Source organism: Haematobia irritans, chromosome 4 (assembly GCF_050003625.1).
Source record: "Haematobia irritans isolate KBUSLIRL chromosome 4, ASM5000362v1, whole genome shotgun sequence".
Taxonomy (NCBI): Eukaryota; Metazoa; Arthropoda; class Insecta; order Diptera; family Muscidae; genus Haematobia; species Haematobia irritans.
In genome coordinates this window covers 133,591,468-133,611,503 of record NC_134400.1, presented here as the reverse complement: position 1 = coordinate 133,611,503, position 20,036 = coordinate 133,591,468, and the positions used below count along the sequence as shown (strand labels likewise).

General features: G+C 30.1%; 1 protein-coding gene across 11 annotated transcripts in view; it reads left to right on the top strand.

Moving 5' to 3' along the window:
• Positions 1-15,178, top strand: part of Rbfox1 (RNA-binding Fox protein 1) — a 714,540-nt gene extending 699,362 nt beyond the window's left edge. For all 11 annotated transcript variants that reach the window (XM_075308554.1, XM_075308553.1, XM_075308547.1 and 8 more), the window contains one exon: positions 2,244-15,178. In XM_075308554.1, coding sequence (XP_075164669.1) covers positions 2,244-2,288 — 45 coding nt within the window. In that variant the 3' untranslated portion in view covers positions 2,289-15,178. The remainder of the gene's footprint in view (positions 1-2,243) is intronic.
• Positions 15,179-20,036: the final 4,858 nt, after the last annotated feature.

Below are 20,036 nucleotides of genomic sequence, written 5' to 3'. Positions count from 1 at the left end.
GAAAAAATGTTGACAAAATTTTCTATATAAATAAAATGTCGACAAAATTTCCTATAGAAATAAAATTTTGACAAAATTTCCTATAGAAATAAAATTTTGACAAAATTTCCTATAGAAATAAAATTTTGACAAAATTTCCTATAGAAATAAAATTTTGACAAAATTTCCTATAGAAATAAAATTTTAACAAAATTTCCTATAGAAATAAAATTTTGACAAAATTTCATATAGAAATAAAATTTTGACAAAATTTCCTATAGAAATAAAATTTTAACAAAATTTTCTATAGAAATAAAATTTTGACAAAATTTCCTATAGAAATAAAATTTTGACAAAATTTCTTATAGAAATAAAATTTTAACAAAATTTTCTATAGAAATAAAATTTTGACAAAATTTTCTATAGAAATAAAATTTTGACAAAATTTCTTATAGAAATAAAATTTTAACAAAATTTTCTATAGAAATAAAATTTTGACAAAATTTTCTATAGAAATAAAATTTTGACAAAATTTCCTATAGAAATAAAATTTTGACAAAATTTCTTATAGAAATAAAATTTTAACAAAATTTTCTATAGAAATAAAATTTTGACAAAATTTTCTATAGAAATAAAATTTTGACAAAATTTCCTGTAGAAATAAAATTTTGACAAAATTTCCTATAGAAATAAAATTTTGACAAAAATTTGTAAAAGACTATTAGCAAATAAGTTTGTTAAAGACTTTCTTAAAATATTAAAATATTTTGTCAAAACTGTTGTACTATATATCTGATATCGGCTGAAAAATGGCTACACAAAAGGTACTAAATCATTCGCGGGGGTACTACGGTACTGACCAGTGTGAAAAAGTATTGTAAAAAGTACTATAGTACTGCATTTTCCATCCCTGAATACATACTCGTTGTTTGCACTACGGCATTTTCTGCGTTATGCAAAGTGCATGTGTTTTAGCTAGAACAATTTAAGAGCCTACTGTTTTAAAATTTTAACAATCACTTTCGCTACATGATTTTTTAAGTCTGTCCATATTTTTGTGACCTATTGACTTTTTAAAATCTCTGTAACTTTTTTGTTTATGAATATAAGTAAATACTTCAAAAGCAAAAGTTTCATATTCTGTTAAGATCTTTATAATGGTTATCAGAAATGGGCATCATAGGGGTATACGAAGCGAAATAAAAAAAAATTAAAAATCAAATTTGACGTCGGAGTCAAAAATGACCAATGCACGAAATATAGCCCCTGATCAACCACGAACAACGATATGCGTTTCTTTTCGATCGGACTTCAAATGACGACACAGCACAATAAATTGTATTTCGGGGAGTCGTAGGGTGCACGAAAAAAAAGTTTTGGTGTTCTGAAATTGTCTTCGAATATGCTACAAAACTGGGGGGTGACCGCATCAACTGTTTTTTTTTCCTTTAGGCCATGACCCTATCTAATGGACGTTTCCAAAACACTTAACTTTTTTCTGTTTATACTGCGCTTTTTGTGCTAGGCTAAGAATTTTCCGAACTGCTCTCGTACAAGAAATATTTTTTTTTTGTTTTGTAAACTAGTGTAATATGAGATTTGTGTAACTACAGGGTGGGAATTTCTAGAATGAGGCTAATGACCATGAGTTTAAGATTTAAGAATACCCGAGTAAAAATTGAGAGATCTATTTTGATATGATTAGATCCGAAAAATGGTAAGATCTAGTCATATCTAATTACTATGGAAATAGATCTGATCAGATCTCAAAATTGGCCCAGATCTAATGTTTTAGATATAATTATATATATCCCTATATGTAATTAGATCTGGTGTCAGATCTCCCTATATATGGAATTACATATAATTATATCTAATTCTATATCATCTGCCTAGATCTGAAGCGGCCAATTTTGAGATATGACAATATCTAATTAGATCCACCAATTTTTACACGGGTAACTCATTTATTTACAGATTTATTTTATTTGTCTACACTGAAAGAAGAGTTGTATTTTTTAGGAACAACATTTTAAACGAACGGGGTATTTTTTTGTCTGTAAATAATAATGCTTATAGTCTTGAAAAAAATTATGATAATTATTGTTATGTTTTTCACAAAGTTGGGTTTATGTATAACAAAGGTAAAAGTTTGTTTATTTTCCCATAATTTCTCATTTACTCCAAACTCTAAATTTTATAAATATATCTAAAATTTCGTGTGCCTTTAAAATTGTACTATCTCTGTTCTTCTTCTTTTACAGGCAACCATGTATCGCGGAGGATTCAATCGCTTTACACCATATTAATTTCAAGCGCTTACGTATTGAAATATCCCACATAATGCTCATGAGATATTATCGGTTGAAAACAAAAATGTTGAAAAAAGTAATAGTAATTAAATATATCGTAAAAACAAAAAAATGCTCAAAGAACGTTGTTCACCCCAACTCATCAGTGTTATTCGGATGCAGACGTTAAAAAAAAAACATAAAAGAACAAAACAGATACCATTGAACAAAGAAAACTTCTGCAACTTCAAAAGAAAAAAAAAAAAACACAACAAAAATCCAGCATTCATCACAAAGGAACTTGTGTGTTACGGGTTTAGGAGAGAATCAAAAATAAAACAAAGAACATCACAAGAGAAATGGTGAAAATACATATAAAAACCAAAATTTATGATATAATAGCAAAACACTCACTCTGACAACAAAATTAATTTATATTATATTAAGAAACAATGCAAATAATAAGAAAAATCGAGAGTAGTTTTGTTCCAATTCAATGTCGTCCAGCAAATACAGTTTACAGTAAATATTTGTAGAATTAAAGAATACATGGAGAAACAAAAATATTAATTTAATAATTAAGTAATCTTATATATAACAGATTTATACCAAAAATCCAAAAGAAATAATTCACATAAACACAAAATAGTAGGGCTTCTATTTTGATGAAATGTAGTATGCAATTCTTTTAAAAAAACCTATTTCTCTCTCTCTCTCTCACACACAATAGCAGAGAAGAAATCCTACCATATTTTTGGGCAATATACCAAAAAAAAAAACAATTTCATTTGTTTGCAGTGTAGTTTTAAAAGAAATCGCAGAGCTTAAACATTTACAAATATCATATAGAAATATTTTCTATCAAGAAAATTCTATTCAACCATTAGTTTGAGAAAAAAATGCTTATTTTCAAACATTTATATATTTTTAATTATGTTTACACAAACTGGCAGCCTAATTTTATGCTAAGATTTTTTCATTTAATCAGTTAGATATTCATAATTATTTATAATAATTTTTATAATTATTATTTTTTTTATTGTATACTCTATTTGTCTTATCAACGAATTTTTTTAGCAGTTAATTTTTTATCATCATTTTTACATCCATTAAACTTTTTCTTCACCACTTCATGGCGAAATTATTTTCCTTGAACATTTTTGATTAATACTCATTTAGAACATTATAATACTCAAAACTAAAAGTAATAGTTTACAAAATTAAGCAAAAATACTTGAACAATACTCGTTCTAGATTATTTTTTTTTAATTGATTTTCATAACGCTTCCAGTGTTCACCATAAAATTTTGGTATTTTAGTTAGCAGTTATACTCAAACCCAATTTTTTGGGCTTTAATTACGAAATATTTGATCTAAAGTTTTACATGAAATTGATTCAATTGCAAAAACCAATGTCATCCAAGTTAATTGAAATATTTATTGATCCAATGAAAATATGAGTGGATTTTTAAATAATGAAATCAAGCCTTCTTTTAAGTGAGAAAGTTTTCAAGTTCAGTTATAATAATTTTAATTGGACAATCCAATGAAAATATGAGTGGATTTTTAAATAATGAAATCAATTCTGCTTTTAGGTGAGAAAGTTTTCAAGTTCAGTTATAATAATTTTAGTTGGACAATTTTTAGCAAATGAAAATTTTGAAGAAGCAAAAAATTGTCTTTTCAAAAAATTTAAAATATCGAAATTATTAATTTTTAAAATGTTCCAATTTAAATGTTCACTTGATTCCAGGTTTGCATATATGTATCAATGCAAAACTGTAATCAATTGAATATTATTTAAATTTTAAAATTAAAGTAAATTGATTTTCGATATTTTTTTGATTTAATTTCTAAAATTTTATAATTTATAATTTTTTTCAATTGATTCCGTGTTTGCATTGACACAATCCAAAAAATATATGTAAATGCACAACTGGAATCAATTGAATATTCAAAATTACAAAATCATAGAAAATTTTCGATGTTTTTAAATTTTTGTAGAGACTATTTATTGTTTCTTCAACTTTTTCTAAGTGGTAGAGTCCAAAATGTAGAAAATTAATTTTTCATTTAAATGCTAAGAAGGTTGTTATCTTAAAATCTACTAATCGGATTTTCGTAGTCCTGATATGGAATTTACGGAAGTTCTAAAACCGGATTTTGAGGCCAAATAGAAATTTCAATGCCATTACCAAAAAGCATAAAACTTTTTTTTGTTTACACCAGTGGTTATAGTCCAGATTTCTATAAAATTCTATAATCTCAATGTCAATAATTATTTTCAAATATTTGAATAAGTCGACAGTGGATTTTGTTTTAATGTAATAGTAGGAAAACTCTATTCTTCTAAAATTCAAAAATTGATTTTGCCTAATTCGAATACTATCGAACAATCTAAAATTTGAAACTAAAGATCAAATGTCATATTTTAATCGAATTTAATAAACAGTCGCAAGATATTGCTTAATTCATTTGTTATTACATTTTAATATTTCGTTTAGTTCCTCGTGAATATTTGCAATTCTATTATAAAATTTTATATTTTTTTAGTTTTTATTTCTATATTATATTATTGGCAGCTAAAACTATATTTTTAATAAAACGATAGAATAGTTAAAAAAGGAAATTTTTGAAACACACACACACACACTCAAAAATATTTTAGTGAAAAACGTAGACATATCCTTGATATATACAATAAGAATCCATTAAAAAAATTGCAAAGTAATGAAAACAAAATTATAAAAAAAACTAAAACTATTATCTAAATATTTAAGCTATTGCAAATCGTAATACGAACATTTTTTTTTAAATTAATTTGTAAAAAAAAGTATTTGAGAAAAACCCACAAATGTTTTGGTTTATTTTCACTTACATGAAACAAGAATTTATTCATAAAAGCAATCTACTATATTTTTTAAAGAGAAATCAACAACAATAAATAAAGTAAAAAACAAATCTTAACAAATTCTTCAAAGAAAAAAAGTCCAATTTAAATAAAAATCTTCCTAATCCTTTTGGGTTTTCTTTCCAAATTTGCAAAAAAAAAAAAAAACAAAAAAAAAAGATTATGAGAAATTTTAAAGAAAAACGTAAATTGTATTGTATGAGAGTGTGTTCGAAGAAAACCATCAGATATATATCTAAAAACAAATAATATTATAAAAATACGATTTTCTATAAGACAGCTACTTTAAATATACAAACAACATGTGAGATTATTATATGAAAACAAAAAAACAAAGAAAGCACATATTAATGCTCAAATTATTATTATTATTATTATAAATATATTTTAAATAAATTAAAAGCCATAAATATTATAAATATAAATATAGTACTAGTAAGATATCAAACTAAATCACAAGCAAAATAGAAAAATATTCCCTTCTCTTTGCAAAAAAAAAACCAAACAAACTCATCCCAACTCTCTCTCTCTCTCTATTTCTCTATTAAAAGAAAAGAAATATTTCTCCAAGTGTGTTATCATTTTTTTTTTGTTTTTTCAATGTTCAAATTGTGTGTATGTTTATTGTGCAATTGTTTTTTTAATGTATATATATATCATATATTATTATATCGTATGTATGTATGTATACATTGAAAAGAAAACATGAACTATGTAACCTTAAACCTAATCCAGCATCAAGCAAAATTAAGCACTTTTTAAAAGTTAAAGCATCAAATGAAATTTTTCCCATACAAAACAAAACAGAAAAATAAAAACAATTGCAAATATTTAAATTTCAATCAAAAACTAGGCTTAGAATATTATATTCATGTATTATTATTTTCTTTTCAAATTAACATATTGCTGAATTTACAAAACAAAAGCTAAATTTTAACATATTAGGAAGAATTTTAAGTGGTAGGTAATTTTCAAAATCTTTGTTTCATTACAATAAACTATCTATTGCCGTTCGGATTCTGGGGCATTGAAATCTAATTAACTAATTAATTTATTGATATTCATGATTCCAGGATTTTCTATGAATTTCTGGTTATTTTCTAACACATTTTAAATGGAGACTTTTAGACCGAATATATTTGTGTTTATATTTGCACCACTGTAAACACGCAAAAGTAATAAAATTCTGATAGAAGAAATAAAACTTAATTTCAGTAAAAAAAAAAGATTTTCAATAGCTAAATTTGCCATAAAAAAATTATTTTGGTGTTTTTTTTTAAGCTTCCAAAATTGCTTTCAGATTCTTTTGTAGATATTTACAAATAAATCGAAGTTTTGTTTTGTTTTCCATAAAGAAAATCTTTTATAAATTCCTAGACATCCTATATCCGGAATAATTTAGGTGAACATTTTCATGAAATAACAAAAACAAAATACAAATATGGAATTTTTTATCAATTGCTATTTTGGGATTCGATGGACAAAATAATTCAATTTGATACAAAATTAATTGAATCAAAATTAGTTGAAATCAATAGACCAAAGAAGTTTCCAATATTTTTTGTGGCAATTAAAGTTGAATTCATCATCAACGTAAATTCTTTAAAGACAAAAACGACATTCGTTATCAATATCTGCTGTAGTTATTGTTGCTAAAACACCGATAAGCATATCTATTTTTTCCTCTATCAGAATTAATTTTTCAAAAAAATTCCCGATTTTAAACTCAAGCTTTGGTCAATGTCTGATCATTATACTCATTTTATTTTTTATATTCTTGGTTCTACCACATTCTCAATTTTTTTTTTTTTTGTAATTTTAAAATAAAAATTTACCTTAATGCTCATAGTAATAAATACAAATTAGTCTTAAAGATTTATAAACCAAAATCGAATAAATAAACGTCCTCCTTATCTTCCTGTTAGCAGCAGTATAAAGAAAAGAAAAAAAGCAAATAAAATTGAAAATTTTAAATTTCTATATGTAGAAAGGCAAAATAACAATAAAAACAAAAACAAAAGTAATACAACACACAATGAAATATTTGTTTTGTATATCGAATTTATTCTTTTTTTTATGATAAATAAATAAGCAAAATAAAGTATTTTCAAACTGATTTGAAAGAAAATGTCATTAAAAAAAAACAAAATCAACAAACAAAACCAAGCCAAAGTTTAATTTTAATTACATTATATGCAAGAGAAATAACTGCAAAAACATTAAATGGTTTTTGTTTTATTTTAATAATAATTTTAATGAATTTTTCATTTGTTTTCCTCATATACATTTTTTAAATTGTTTGATTTACTTTAAACATACAACATATATACATTATAAAAAATAAAAGTTATAATTTGTTTTAGTTATTAAATACAAACAAAGTAAGTAGTTTTACGATTTTTAAACAAACCAATGTCAGTAAAAAAACATAAATGCACAAAAAAAACTGAAAAATACTATGTAAACAAACAAACAACAAAAAAAAAACAAATCAAACCCATCAATTGCCAAATTAATTGTAGCTTTTATCAATTAAAAAAAAAAAAAACAAGTAAAGAACAAAACGTTTATATATAAATGACAAAGAACAACATAAAAATACACAAAAATACATAAAAATACATAAAACTGAGCAAATTAAAAATAAACAATTAAATTTTATCATAAAATTATGAAGAATCCCTTTATTATAAAATTGTAGTTTGTAGTTATTGTCTTCTTAAAATTCTTTACAAATTGTTGTAATATTCGTTTAAGTTTATTTTTTATGTACTTTTTACGTTTGTCGCCCATACAAATTATATTTTAAAATTTATTTACGAGTTTCAAAAGATAAAAAATAAATCGAAAAATATTACAATATCAAAAATTTTTTATTTGACCTTATTCTAAATTCGAAGAATTGATTCCTAAAGAACTAATGAGAAGTTGCAAGTATTTTCTTTGTTTTATAAGATTTTAGACGAGTTCAAAATAATTTTGTTTCCGACACAATATATACAAATCTGTCTATCATGGTATCTTTTCAATAGTTAGGTTAGGTTAGGTTAAAGTAGTGGCCCGATTAAGTTTCAGGCCCACTTAGACTATTCAGTCCATTGTGATACCACATTAACTAAAAGTACCTATTACATATGTTCACTTTTAGTTTTAACCGCTGAACCTTCTCGATTATCTTCTTCTGTTGAACCAATCAGATTGTTCCAAAAACATTAGCAGACTGCTTAAGTTAACGTTTTCCAGGTCCGCCGGTAATCTAAAGCTATATGCCCCTACAATTTGCTTACGCCTTACACAAAATGCAGGACACTCACACAAGAGGTGTTTAATTGATTCCTTTTCGTCCGCATCATGACAGTTTTTGCAAAATCGCCTATCAGGCAGCGACCCGTTACAGCAGATATCAGGAGTGATATCTGACGTCTCGAGAACTCTAGCATATCTAGTGTGCGGTTTAAGTTTAAATGGGACCATATTTGCTTGGTGTCTTTACAACCCTTGCAATTCTCCCATCGAACATTTGCCATCATAACAGCCTTCTCACGCAGTATGAGCTTGCTGGTAGCCAGGGGCATACCAACAGATTCCCCCCTGGAATAGGTAAGGTAGTCCCTGGCCTCGCTAACTCATTCGCTTCGCAGTTCTCCGGTATGTTCCTATGGCCAGGCACCCATATTCGGTGAATATTGTGCTGCTCAGCCATCTCTTTGAGAGATTTGCGGCAGTCGATGGCCGTTTTCGAGTTCAAGGAACACAGAGTCCAAGGATTTTATTGCAAGGTTGACTGTCTGACTATATATTAATGCCAACATTTTTTGGAACATTAGTTCTCAGCCAATTCGCCACCTCTCTTATTGCTAATATTTCAACCTGAAAAACACTACAGTGATCAGGTAATCTTTTCGCTATTCGAAGTTCCAGATCTTTAGAATATACTCCGAAACCCACTTGTCCATCCAATTTGGAGCCATCAGTGTAGAAATCTATACATCGTTTATTCCCCGGGGCCTGTGTGCACCACGCCTCACTGTTGGGAATTAGATTTTCAAACTTTTTGTCGAAAAGTGGTGTCGCCAAAGTATAATCCACTACGTTAGGCATATCTGGCATTATTTTGAGGACCGAACTGTGACCGTAACTTTTTTCCGACCACAGCGATAGCTCGCGCAACCGCACAGCCGTTGTTGCAGCTGACTGTTTGGCCAAGATGTCTAAAGGCAACAGATGCAGCATGGCATTAAGGGAATTTGTTCATGTCTTGCTGAATGCGCCTGAGAGACACAATCACGCCATACGCAGAACCTTGTCTAAATTTGTCGGCTGGTGAAGTGCCGGCCACCAGACTTCAACACCATATAGAATTATAGGTCTAACCACTGCCGTGTATAGCCAATGCACAATTTTTGGTTTTAGGCCCCACTTTTTTCCTATTGCCTTTTTGCACGAGTACAGTTGCTTTCCTCGCCCTTTCTTCAATATTAAGCTTAAAGTTCAGCTTCCTGTCCAAAATAACGCCAAGGTATTTTGCACACTCAACAAAGGGAATTTCAAAAACCCCCTAAGGAAATGGACCTAACCGTGGGAGTTTTGCGATCTTTGCAATACATGACTAGTTCTGTCTTTGCAGGATTTACCCCAAGACCATTATCTTTCGCCCATTTCTCAGTCATGCGGAGGGCTCTCTGTATAATATCTATGATTGTGGATGGGAATTTTCCCCTGACTGCTAGCGCCACATCATCTGCATATGCCACCACTTTTATCCTTTCTTTTTCTAGGGAAACCATAAGGTTGTTTATAGCAACATTCCAAAGAAGAGGTGATAGAACTCCTCTTTGGGGAGTGCCTCTGTTCACATACCTTTGTATGTTTGCTTGTCCTAGTGTGGCTGAAATACGTCTCTTTGTTAGAAGTTCGTCTAACAGCCTAAGTATACCTGGATCAACATACAAAGTTGTCAGACCTTTAGTTAATTGGTTGCATAACATCCATAATATTTTTAATTTAGTTCTCTAAAAAAAGATTTGACATTCACACACAGATAACAGATAGGTTGAAAATCGATTATTGTAACGAAAATTCTACATTTACAATCAAATCACAGTTGCGTTCCTTCTACCATTTGTTGTTTGTAATTCAAGACAATTAGTTGTCTAAACTAAATGTCTCTCTTTTGAAAAATTTTGATTGAATTCGATAGGCACAACCAACCTTATAAAACCTTTGTAACTGTCACTTAGTAGTCAGCACTTTCGTTTGGTACTCACAGCCGAATTCCTTTGAATATATTTTTGAAATGTCAATAAAATTATTACCATCAACGTTGAAGCATAGTGTGTTTTTTATACCCTAAACCACATAGTGGTCAGGGTATAAAAAGTTTGATCGGCCAAAAAATGTGCCTACCAGAAATATTGATTTTAGACCCCATAAAATATATACCGATCGACTCAGAATCACCTCCTGAGTCGATCTAGCGCTTGGTGTCTGTCCATGTATTTGTTGTTCACAGGATTCCGGTCGCAATTGTTAACCGATTTTGTTGAAATTTGGTACAGGGAGTTTTTTGGGCACAAGGACGAACGCTATTGAATTTGGAAGAAATCGGATCAAATTTAGATATAGCTCCCATATATATGTATCGCCCGATTTCGACAAATGGGGTCACGTTGCGCTTTTTTTCAAACGGATCGTCACCAAATTTGGCAAAAGGTAATCATTTCCATCGCCCTTCAGGTCTGCAAAATTTCATGCAAATCGGTTCAGATTTAGATATAGCTCTCATATATATGTATCGCCCGGTTTTCCCAAATTTGGCCACAAAACCTTTATTTATCAACCGATCTTACTCAATGTTGGCTAAATATAATCTTCTATAGCACTAACTATATGTGCAAAAAATCATCGAAATCGGTTCAGATTTAGCTATAGCTCCCATATATATGTACCGCCCGATTTTTCTAAATTTGGCCATAAAACCCTTATTTATCAACCGATCTTACCCAAATTTGGCTAAATGTAGTCTTCTATAGCACTAACTATATGTGCAAAACATCATCGAAATCGGTTCAGATTTAGATATAGCTCCCATATATATGCATCGCTCGATTTTCCCAAATTTGGCCATAGTACTCTTATTTATTAACCAATGTTACTCAAATTTCAAATTTTGATGTACTAGCCAATCGTACTTATACGTACTTGTAGCTCTTACATAAGAATATTGCTCGATTTTTACAAATTTGTATTTATTACCCACACTAATTTAACGATTTTCTCTTTTGTAATATTGGGCTCAATATTAGTGGCATACTAACTCCGTAGGCGCAATATCAACACAGCCAGTGTTGCTAGAAGTAGGGGAAATTCCCTATATGTAGGGTTTTTCTAATATTTAGCGTCTTGTAAGGACCTAGCTAGGACCACAATGTAGGGACATTTTCACTCAACACAATTTGTAATAATTTTTACATTTTGGTGGCTCTAGAGGAGGAAATTAGAAGCCGACAAGGCTTAATCTATAACAATGTGTGGTAAACTTTATTCCTGTAGAAAATTTTGTCAACATTTTATTTCTATAGAACATTTTGTCAAAATTGTATTTCTATAGAAATTTTTTTCAAAATATTATTTCTATAAAAAAAAAAAATTTCTCAAAATGTTATTTCTGTGAAATTTGTCTCAAAATTTTATTTCTATAGAAAAATTTCTCACAAAAATTTGTTTATAGAAACTTTTTTCAAAATTTTATTTTTATAAAGATTTAACAAAAAAAATTACTAATTTGGGTAGAATTCTACCAACTGTGGCAACCGTGGTCGACATACAAATTTATATTCTAAGTTATATACGTTGCATATTCATGTTTTAAGATAATAAAGTACTTAGGACCATTTTTGTTTTGTAAAATTTTTTTAAATTTAAAGAAAAATATAGTAGGGGAAAATTGTTTGGGAATGTATAGGAAAGTAGGGAACTTTTTTTGTCCTTGTAGGGTAAACCGAACATTTTCCCTGGCAACATTGACTATGAGCTATAGTCAGATTGACACAAAGCACCCATAGACATGAACCCCTTAATTTTCTTAAATATGCAACTGCGGTTTATCTCCCAGACCTATATGTTACCCCACAAATGCTTATGATTACTAATTCTGTAATGGTGGTTTAGGGTATGATATAGTCGGCCCCGCCCGACTTTCTACTTTACTTACTTGTTTGAAATAATAACGTAGAAATTAAATACAGTTCTCACTACACGCAAAAAAAAATCTTTCCTCCCAAACGACATTTTAGACAAACAAAGTTCGTTTCTCATTCGCTTTACGCTGAAAGGAAATGTATTTGGAAGAATAGTATATACTTTTTGTGATAAACGTTTGTTCTTTTCCAGGATGTAAAAACAATTTCATAAAGACTAACTCAAAAAAAAAATTTTCTGGTTAATTGCATTTTCCCTCACATCTTTCTCACTTCCACGAAGTTTTTTAGTTCTTAGCACCTTTTTCTGTAATACAAACAATTTAGAAGAAATTATACGATTTTATAAAATTTAATTTTTTTTTTACCTTTCGCCTGGACGGAGAATCGAACCGCGGACCCTGCAATTTGTAAGCCAACACACTATCCACTGAGCTATGTAGCCGTTGTTGTCATCAATAGACAATTACCCATATAAGTTATATTTACATAGCATAGCTTGCGGCGCCCACGAGCCGATTAAACAAACTTTATTTAACAGAAAAATACATTTAGTGGGGCACCGTGGAGCAGTGGTTGCTACGTCCGACTTGCATGCCAAGGGTCGTGAGTTCAATCCCTTCTTCGACCAATGTTTTTTTTTTTACATATATTCCAGATATGGTCGGAAGATTCCGAAAAAATGTTTAACAATACATTCTACTATTAAATTTTTACTATGAACTGTAAAATGTGTCTTATTAAAGACCTAAAGTCAGAAAAGAACAGTGTTTGATATAAACGAAATGGACTGTGTTGTTGTTTCAAAAATAACTTTTTTGTTTAAAAAATAAAAATTTTGTGACAAACGAATTTTTTTGGCGATAAAAGTTTAAAATTTTCGAAGCAATTCAAAAAACTCTAACAAAAGAAAATCGTTTTCGGTACACGTTTTCCAAACGTTTTTTTTCTTTGCGTGTATGTATAGTCAGGCTTGTAAGATGGGTATCTGGCATTTTCTTTTCAATAGCATAATAATACCAATTCCTTAATCTTCATATCCAATTAGCTCGCATTTAAAATTGTAATTAATGTAAAGTAATTGATTTGGACGAAAAACCAGCCTTCGTTGATATCAGGCTAACATAAACATTTTTGATATTTATTTCTGTATTGTATACTCAAATATATAAATGCAGTTTCTCATTACTTATTTGGATATTGGTTCTAAAATCTAAACTCAAACTATATAATTAGAGCTCTATAACATTGAAAGAAAAAATAATAAAAGTAATAAGCCAAATAACAATAGATTCTCAAAAAATACACACTCATACACCAACTCACACCTCTGCTATTTTGACAAATCAGTTGAATTAGTTAAGAAGAAGAAAAAAATTTTATTTAAAAATTATAAAACACAAGAAATAACAACATCCACCGTTAAACTATTAAAATAAATATAACAAATTTAATAAATAATAGTCCAAGAAAAATATATAACTAATTAAAGAAAATAAATTGTAATTTTTTTCATTGATTCACTTATATGTCTTACCCCCATTTTCATAAAGCTCCGTTAGTGTTCCGTTAACTAACCAACTTTTAAACCGTATTATGGACGAAGCTGTCATCTTGCATATATATTCCATATGCCAGTTAGGAACTTAACTGACGAAAATTTTTCAGTTAAAGTTAACTGGAGAGAAGATATTTGCAATTTACTTTCTGTTAACTGGCAGTTAAAGCCTAACGGAGCTACATGAAAATGGCCGTTAAATGAAATAATTTAACCCTTGGTTGTTTTAGTTTTACATATTTGCTTTTCTATAACATACGTATCAAAGTAGTTTTTCTTTTAAATAAATAACAACAAAACATCCCAAAGTATAAAAATACAACTAAAACATATAAAATGTGCCAAAATTATATGTAAATTTTCATATAAAAATATATATATATATGTGAAATTTCATGGAAAAACTATGCCTCCCAAAAAGGAACGAGTTGAGCTTCTATTCAAGCTCCAAATCAAATAATAAATTTATAACAATAAAAATACACAGTGAGAAATTTCATAAAACGTAACAATCTATTACAAAATAAAACAAAAAACAAACATTAGCACTTATTTTTTATGAATAATGTCATAGTCTTCTTTTTGCCCTCCTTCAAATATACAGGCGCTAACACATTACATTTAAGGTGATTAACACAACACAACATTGAAAATAAACACAATTAAAATCCCAAAATAACTAAACAAACCTAAATATTTTATTTTCATTTAAATCTTATAAAATTTACAAAGGCAGTTATAAAAGGGGGAAAAACACAAAAACCAAACACACAAGAATTACCAAAATATTTAACAATCACAATCCTGTTTGAATTTTTCGAACTTGGTTTTATTCGAATTTGTGAAAACTAATCGTATTTAAAATTTTCCAACAAATATATACCTAACTATATATGTATTTATATATATATACATATAGAAAGAGTATTTTGCTGGTATTATTAGTGTGAAAAAGTTCTATATGTAATAATCTCCAAATGGATTATATCACATCTTATTCCACCAGGACATAAGAATAGCAAGAACTAATTTGGCATCAAATCTAGAAATGAATTCAAACAGCATGTAATAAGTTTTTTTCTTTCCATTTTTGTAAGGTTGTGAACTGTGAAAAATTACATGAAAAAAAGCCACAAACAAATTATAGAACACAAAAATATTAAGATATTTAAGAACACCGCAAAACAAACAGAAGATGATGAAAAAGAAAAACAATAAAAAATATTATAAATAATAAAAATACGGTATTTTATTGTTGTCAAAAAAGCTATAACTAAGGTAGGTGTATTTTTTATGTTGTTTCAGCAAACATTTTTGTTTTGCAAATAAAAACAAATAAATTCTGCTGAAGCTATTATTCTATTACACGTACAAACTTTCCCAGCAAAAAAAAATTGGAAGTTCTTCCAAAGGCACAACTTTAAAAGCACTTCCAGAAGATGCACTTCCAATGATGTTCTTTATTTTAACTACCCAGGAAGTTCTTTTAATTCAATTTTTCATAACTTGGTTTTTTCATATTTTTAATGGGTAGTGTTAACTTTTTTTGTTTCAAATAGGTTAAAAACAGAGTAAGAATTCATAAAATTAGGTCGAAAACCTTAGTTGTTATTACCTTCATTTTTTTGTATTTATTTTCATAATTTATTATGATTTTAAATAAACTAATAATAATAATAATAATTCATAAAATGGTACAAATCGTTTAAATTTTGTCGAAAAATTGCTAAATCCAATCTGAAAAAATTGATATATTTGAGTTCAAACGTTTTCAACAAGCGTTAGAATCCATTAAAAATTATAAAAATTATTTAATTGACAAAATATCACAGAATTTTTTAATTTACATCCAAAACATTGAATTCGGATCACACCTAAAAAAGTGATGCAATTTCAGTGCAACGGCTGTTGAAATGGAGGACTTCCGTCCTATGACAAGCCCATGTTAAATTCATCGCTTCTGCGTCAATTTTGCACCACTTCCGGATCCAAAAAGAACATTTTCATTACTTTTTTGGCGACGCTTTTTTTGCTGGGTTATTATTATACCCTCCACCATAGGATGGGGGTATATTAACTTTGTCATTCCGTTTGTAACACATCGAAATATTGCTCTAAGACCCCATAAAGTATATATATTCCGGCTCGTGGTGAAATTCTGAGTCGATCTGAGCATGTCCGTCCGTCCGTCTGTTGAAATCACGCTAACTTCCGAACGAAACAAGCTATCGACTTGAAACTTGGCACACGTAGTTGTTATTGATGTAGGTCGGATGGTATTGCAAATGGGCCATATCGGTCCACTTTTACGTATAGCCCCTATATAAACGGACCCCCAAATTTGGCTTGCGGATCCTCTAAGAGAAGCAAATTTCATCCGATCCGGCTGAAATTTGGTACACGGTGTTAGTATAGGGTCTCTAACAACCGTGGAAAAATTGATCCACATCGGTCCATAATTATATATAGCCCCCATATAAACCGATCTCCCGATTTGGCTTGCGGAGCCTCTAAGAGAAGCAAATTTCATCCGATCCGGCTGAAATTTGGTACATGGTGTTAGTAGATGGTCTCTAACAACCGTGCAAAAATTGGTCCACATCGGTCCATAATTATATAATATAAACCGATCCCCCGATTTGGCTTGCGGAGCCTCTAAGAGAAGCAAATTTCATCCAATCCGGCTGAAATTTGGTATATGGTGTTAGTATATGGTATCTAACAACCATGCAAAAATTGGTTCATATCAGTCCATAATTATATATAGCCCCCATATAAACCGATCCCCAGATTTGACCTCCGGAGTTTTATCGATGAGGAAAATTCATCCGATTCGGTTGAAATTTGGTACGAGGTGTTCGAATATGATCTCCAACAACCATGCAGGAATTGGTCCATATCTTTCCATAATTATATGTAGCCCCCATATAAACCGATCCCCAGATTTGGGGAATTTGCTAAGAGAAGCAAATTTAATCCGATCCGGCTGAAATTTGGTACATGGTGTAAGTATATGGTCTCTAATGACCATGCAAAAATTGGTCCACATCGGTCCATAATTATATATAGGCCCATATAAACCGATCTCCCGATTTGGCTTGCGGAGCCTCTAAGAGAAGTAAATTTCATCCGATCCGGCTGAAATTTAATACATGGTGTTAGTATATGGTCTCTAATAACCATGCAAAAATTGGTCCACTTCGGTCCATAATTATATGTAGCCCCCATATAAACCGATCACCAGATTTGACCTCCGGAGCCTCTTGGAAGACCAAAATTCATCTGATTCTGTTGAAATTTGGTACGTGGTGTTAATATATGGTCTCAAACACCCATGCAAGAATTGGTCGAAATCGGTCAATAATTATATATAGGTCCCATATAAACCGATCCCCAGATTTGACCTCCGGAGCCCCTTGGAAGAGCAAAATTCATCCGATTCGGTTGAAATTTGCTACGTGATGTTAATATATGGTATCCACCAACCATGCAGGAATTGGTTCATATCAGTCTATAATTATATATAGCCCCCATATAAACCGATCCCCAGATGTGACCTCCGGTGCCTTTTGGAGAAGCAAAATTCATCCGACCTGTTTAAAATTTGGTACGTGGTGGTAGTATATGATATTTAACAACCATGCCAAAAGTGGTCCATATCAGTCCATAATCATATATAGCCCCCATATAAACCGATCCCGAGATTTGGTTTTGGAGCCTCTTGGGGGAGCAAATTTCATCCGAGTCAGTTGAAATTTGGTACATTGTGCTAGTATATGGCCGTTAACAACCATGCCTAACTAGGTCCATATCGGTCTATAGTTATATATATATATATATATATATATATATATATATAGCCTTCAGATAAATCGATCCCCAATCACAAAAAAATTGGTACATATCAAGTTCATAATTGTATATAGCCCCCATATAAGCGACCCCCATATTTCAATTCTGGCTCTCTACGTATCGTGCAAAAAGTCCATATCGATTCGTAATTATTTGAAGACTTACCTATACATAACTTTTTTATCTAATATATGCAAATAAAAACAAATAAATTCTGCTGAAGCTATTATTATAATTTCAATCAATCATGGCAATGATAGTATCAATCACAGACTTAATTCGAAATACAAAATGCACTTTATTAAAAAATAAGCTGATTTCTTGGGCGTATTCTTAATATTTTATTTATTTTTTATTCCAACACGAAGTTAATTGATCCAATTAATTTTTAACTGCAATTGCTTCAACCACGAAATGTATAGTATCAATCACAGAATTAATTGGAAATTGATGGAACAATCGGCACTTTCAATTACTGTCGAAGCACCGTTTAACGAATATCCCATTTAGCGAAAATCCAATTTAACGAACGTCCAAATTCTTAACATTGAGTATTCTAAATAACGAACGTTTGAACAAAATTTACGTCCGATTTAACGAAAACGTTTGGGAGAGTGGCTTAAGTCCTTCGGAAATGTCCACAAAGTACGGCATTCCCAAGGTATTTAGATTACATCAAATGTTTGGAAACACATATTCAATGGCCAGGTAACTAGGTAAAGTTATGTTATATAGAGTGACAGCTCCGCTACGGGAAATGGATCTACCCCAGAACCAGTACAGGACTACTCCCTGATGTGAATGGATCAGTCCCAGTCCTGGTCGAAACGTATGGACGGGATCGGTCACTTTAACACGGGTTTGTCATTGACGGGGTAGGACACGGCTTGGACTCATTCCAAAGGACATGCCCTGGGAGAACTTAGTAGGACTAGACAGGTCCTCATTAACCAGCCTTGAACAAACTGTTAGGAACCGGTATTATTTTGGAAAAACTCTTGGAATATGTTGACCCGTGGGTAAATGTCTGATCCAATAAGATTTTAAAATCAATAGAGTATAGAAATCAATAAATAATATGAAAATTTAAAAACTGCGACAAACTGGAGCACTGGTACTAGTCCTGTGATAGGTCCATTAGTGTCAATATGCACCAAATTTTCGTAGGATCGCCAGTTGGGCAGGTGGTGATTTTTTCTCTTATTAATGAATACTACCCGATTCTATATTTAGCTCAATTACAAGGAACCTCCTTCTTATAGCAGAAGAGAAACTATGAAATAACTTAACTTTTTTGTTTCAAATAGGTTAAAAACAGAGTAAGAATTCATAAAATGGTACAAATCATATAAATTTTGTCGAAAAAAATGCTAAATCCAATCTGAAAAAATTGTGAATTTTTCACAAGTACATACGGCCGTAAGTTCGGTCAGGCCGAAGCTTATGTACCCTCAACCATGGATTGAGTAGAAACTTCTACTGAAGACTGTCATCCACAATCGAATTACTTGGGTTGCGGTAACATTTGCCGATGACAAGGTATCTTAAAACTTCCTAACACCGTAATATATACCACATAGTCCATACGTGATATATATTAACCTAAAAAAGGCCGATTAAATTCGTATATAATTAAGTTTAAAGTTTCTATAGAAATAAAATTTTGACAGCATTTTCTATAGAAGTAAAATTTGGAAAAAAATTTCTATAGAAATATAATTTGGATAAAATTTTCTATAGAAATAAAATTCTGACAAAATTTTCTATAAAAATAAAATTTTGACACAATTTTTTATAGAAATAAAATTTTGACAAAATGTTCTATAGAAATAAAATTTTTACAAAATTTTCTATAGAAATAAAATTTTGACAAAATTTTCTATAGAAATAACATTTTGACAATGTTTTCTATAAAAATAAAATTTTGGTAGATTATTTTTGGCTCGAGTGGCAACCATGATTATGAACCGATATGGACCAATTTTTGTGTAATTGGGGATCGGCTATATATGGATCGGCGATATGGATCAATTTTGGCATGGTTATTAGCGGCCTTATACTAACACCACATACCCAATTTCAACCGGATCGGATGAATTTTGCTCCTCTAAGAGGCTCCGGAGGCCGATGTGGACCAATTTTTGCATGGTCATTAGAGAACATATACCAACACCATGTACCAAATTTCAGCCGGATCGGATAAAATTTGCTTCCCTTAGAGGCTCCGCAAGCCAAATCGGGGGATC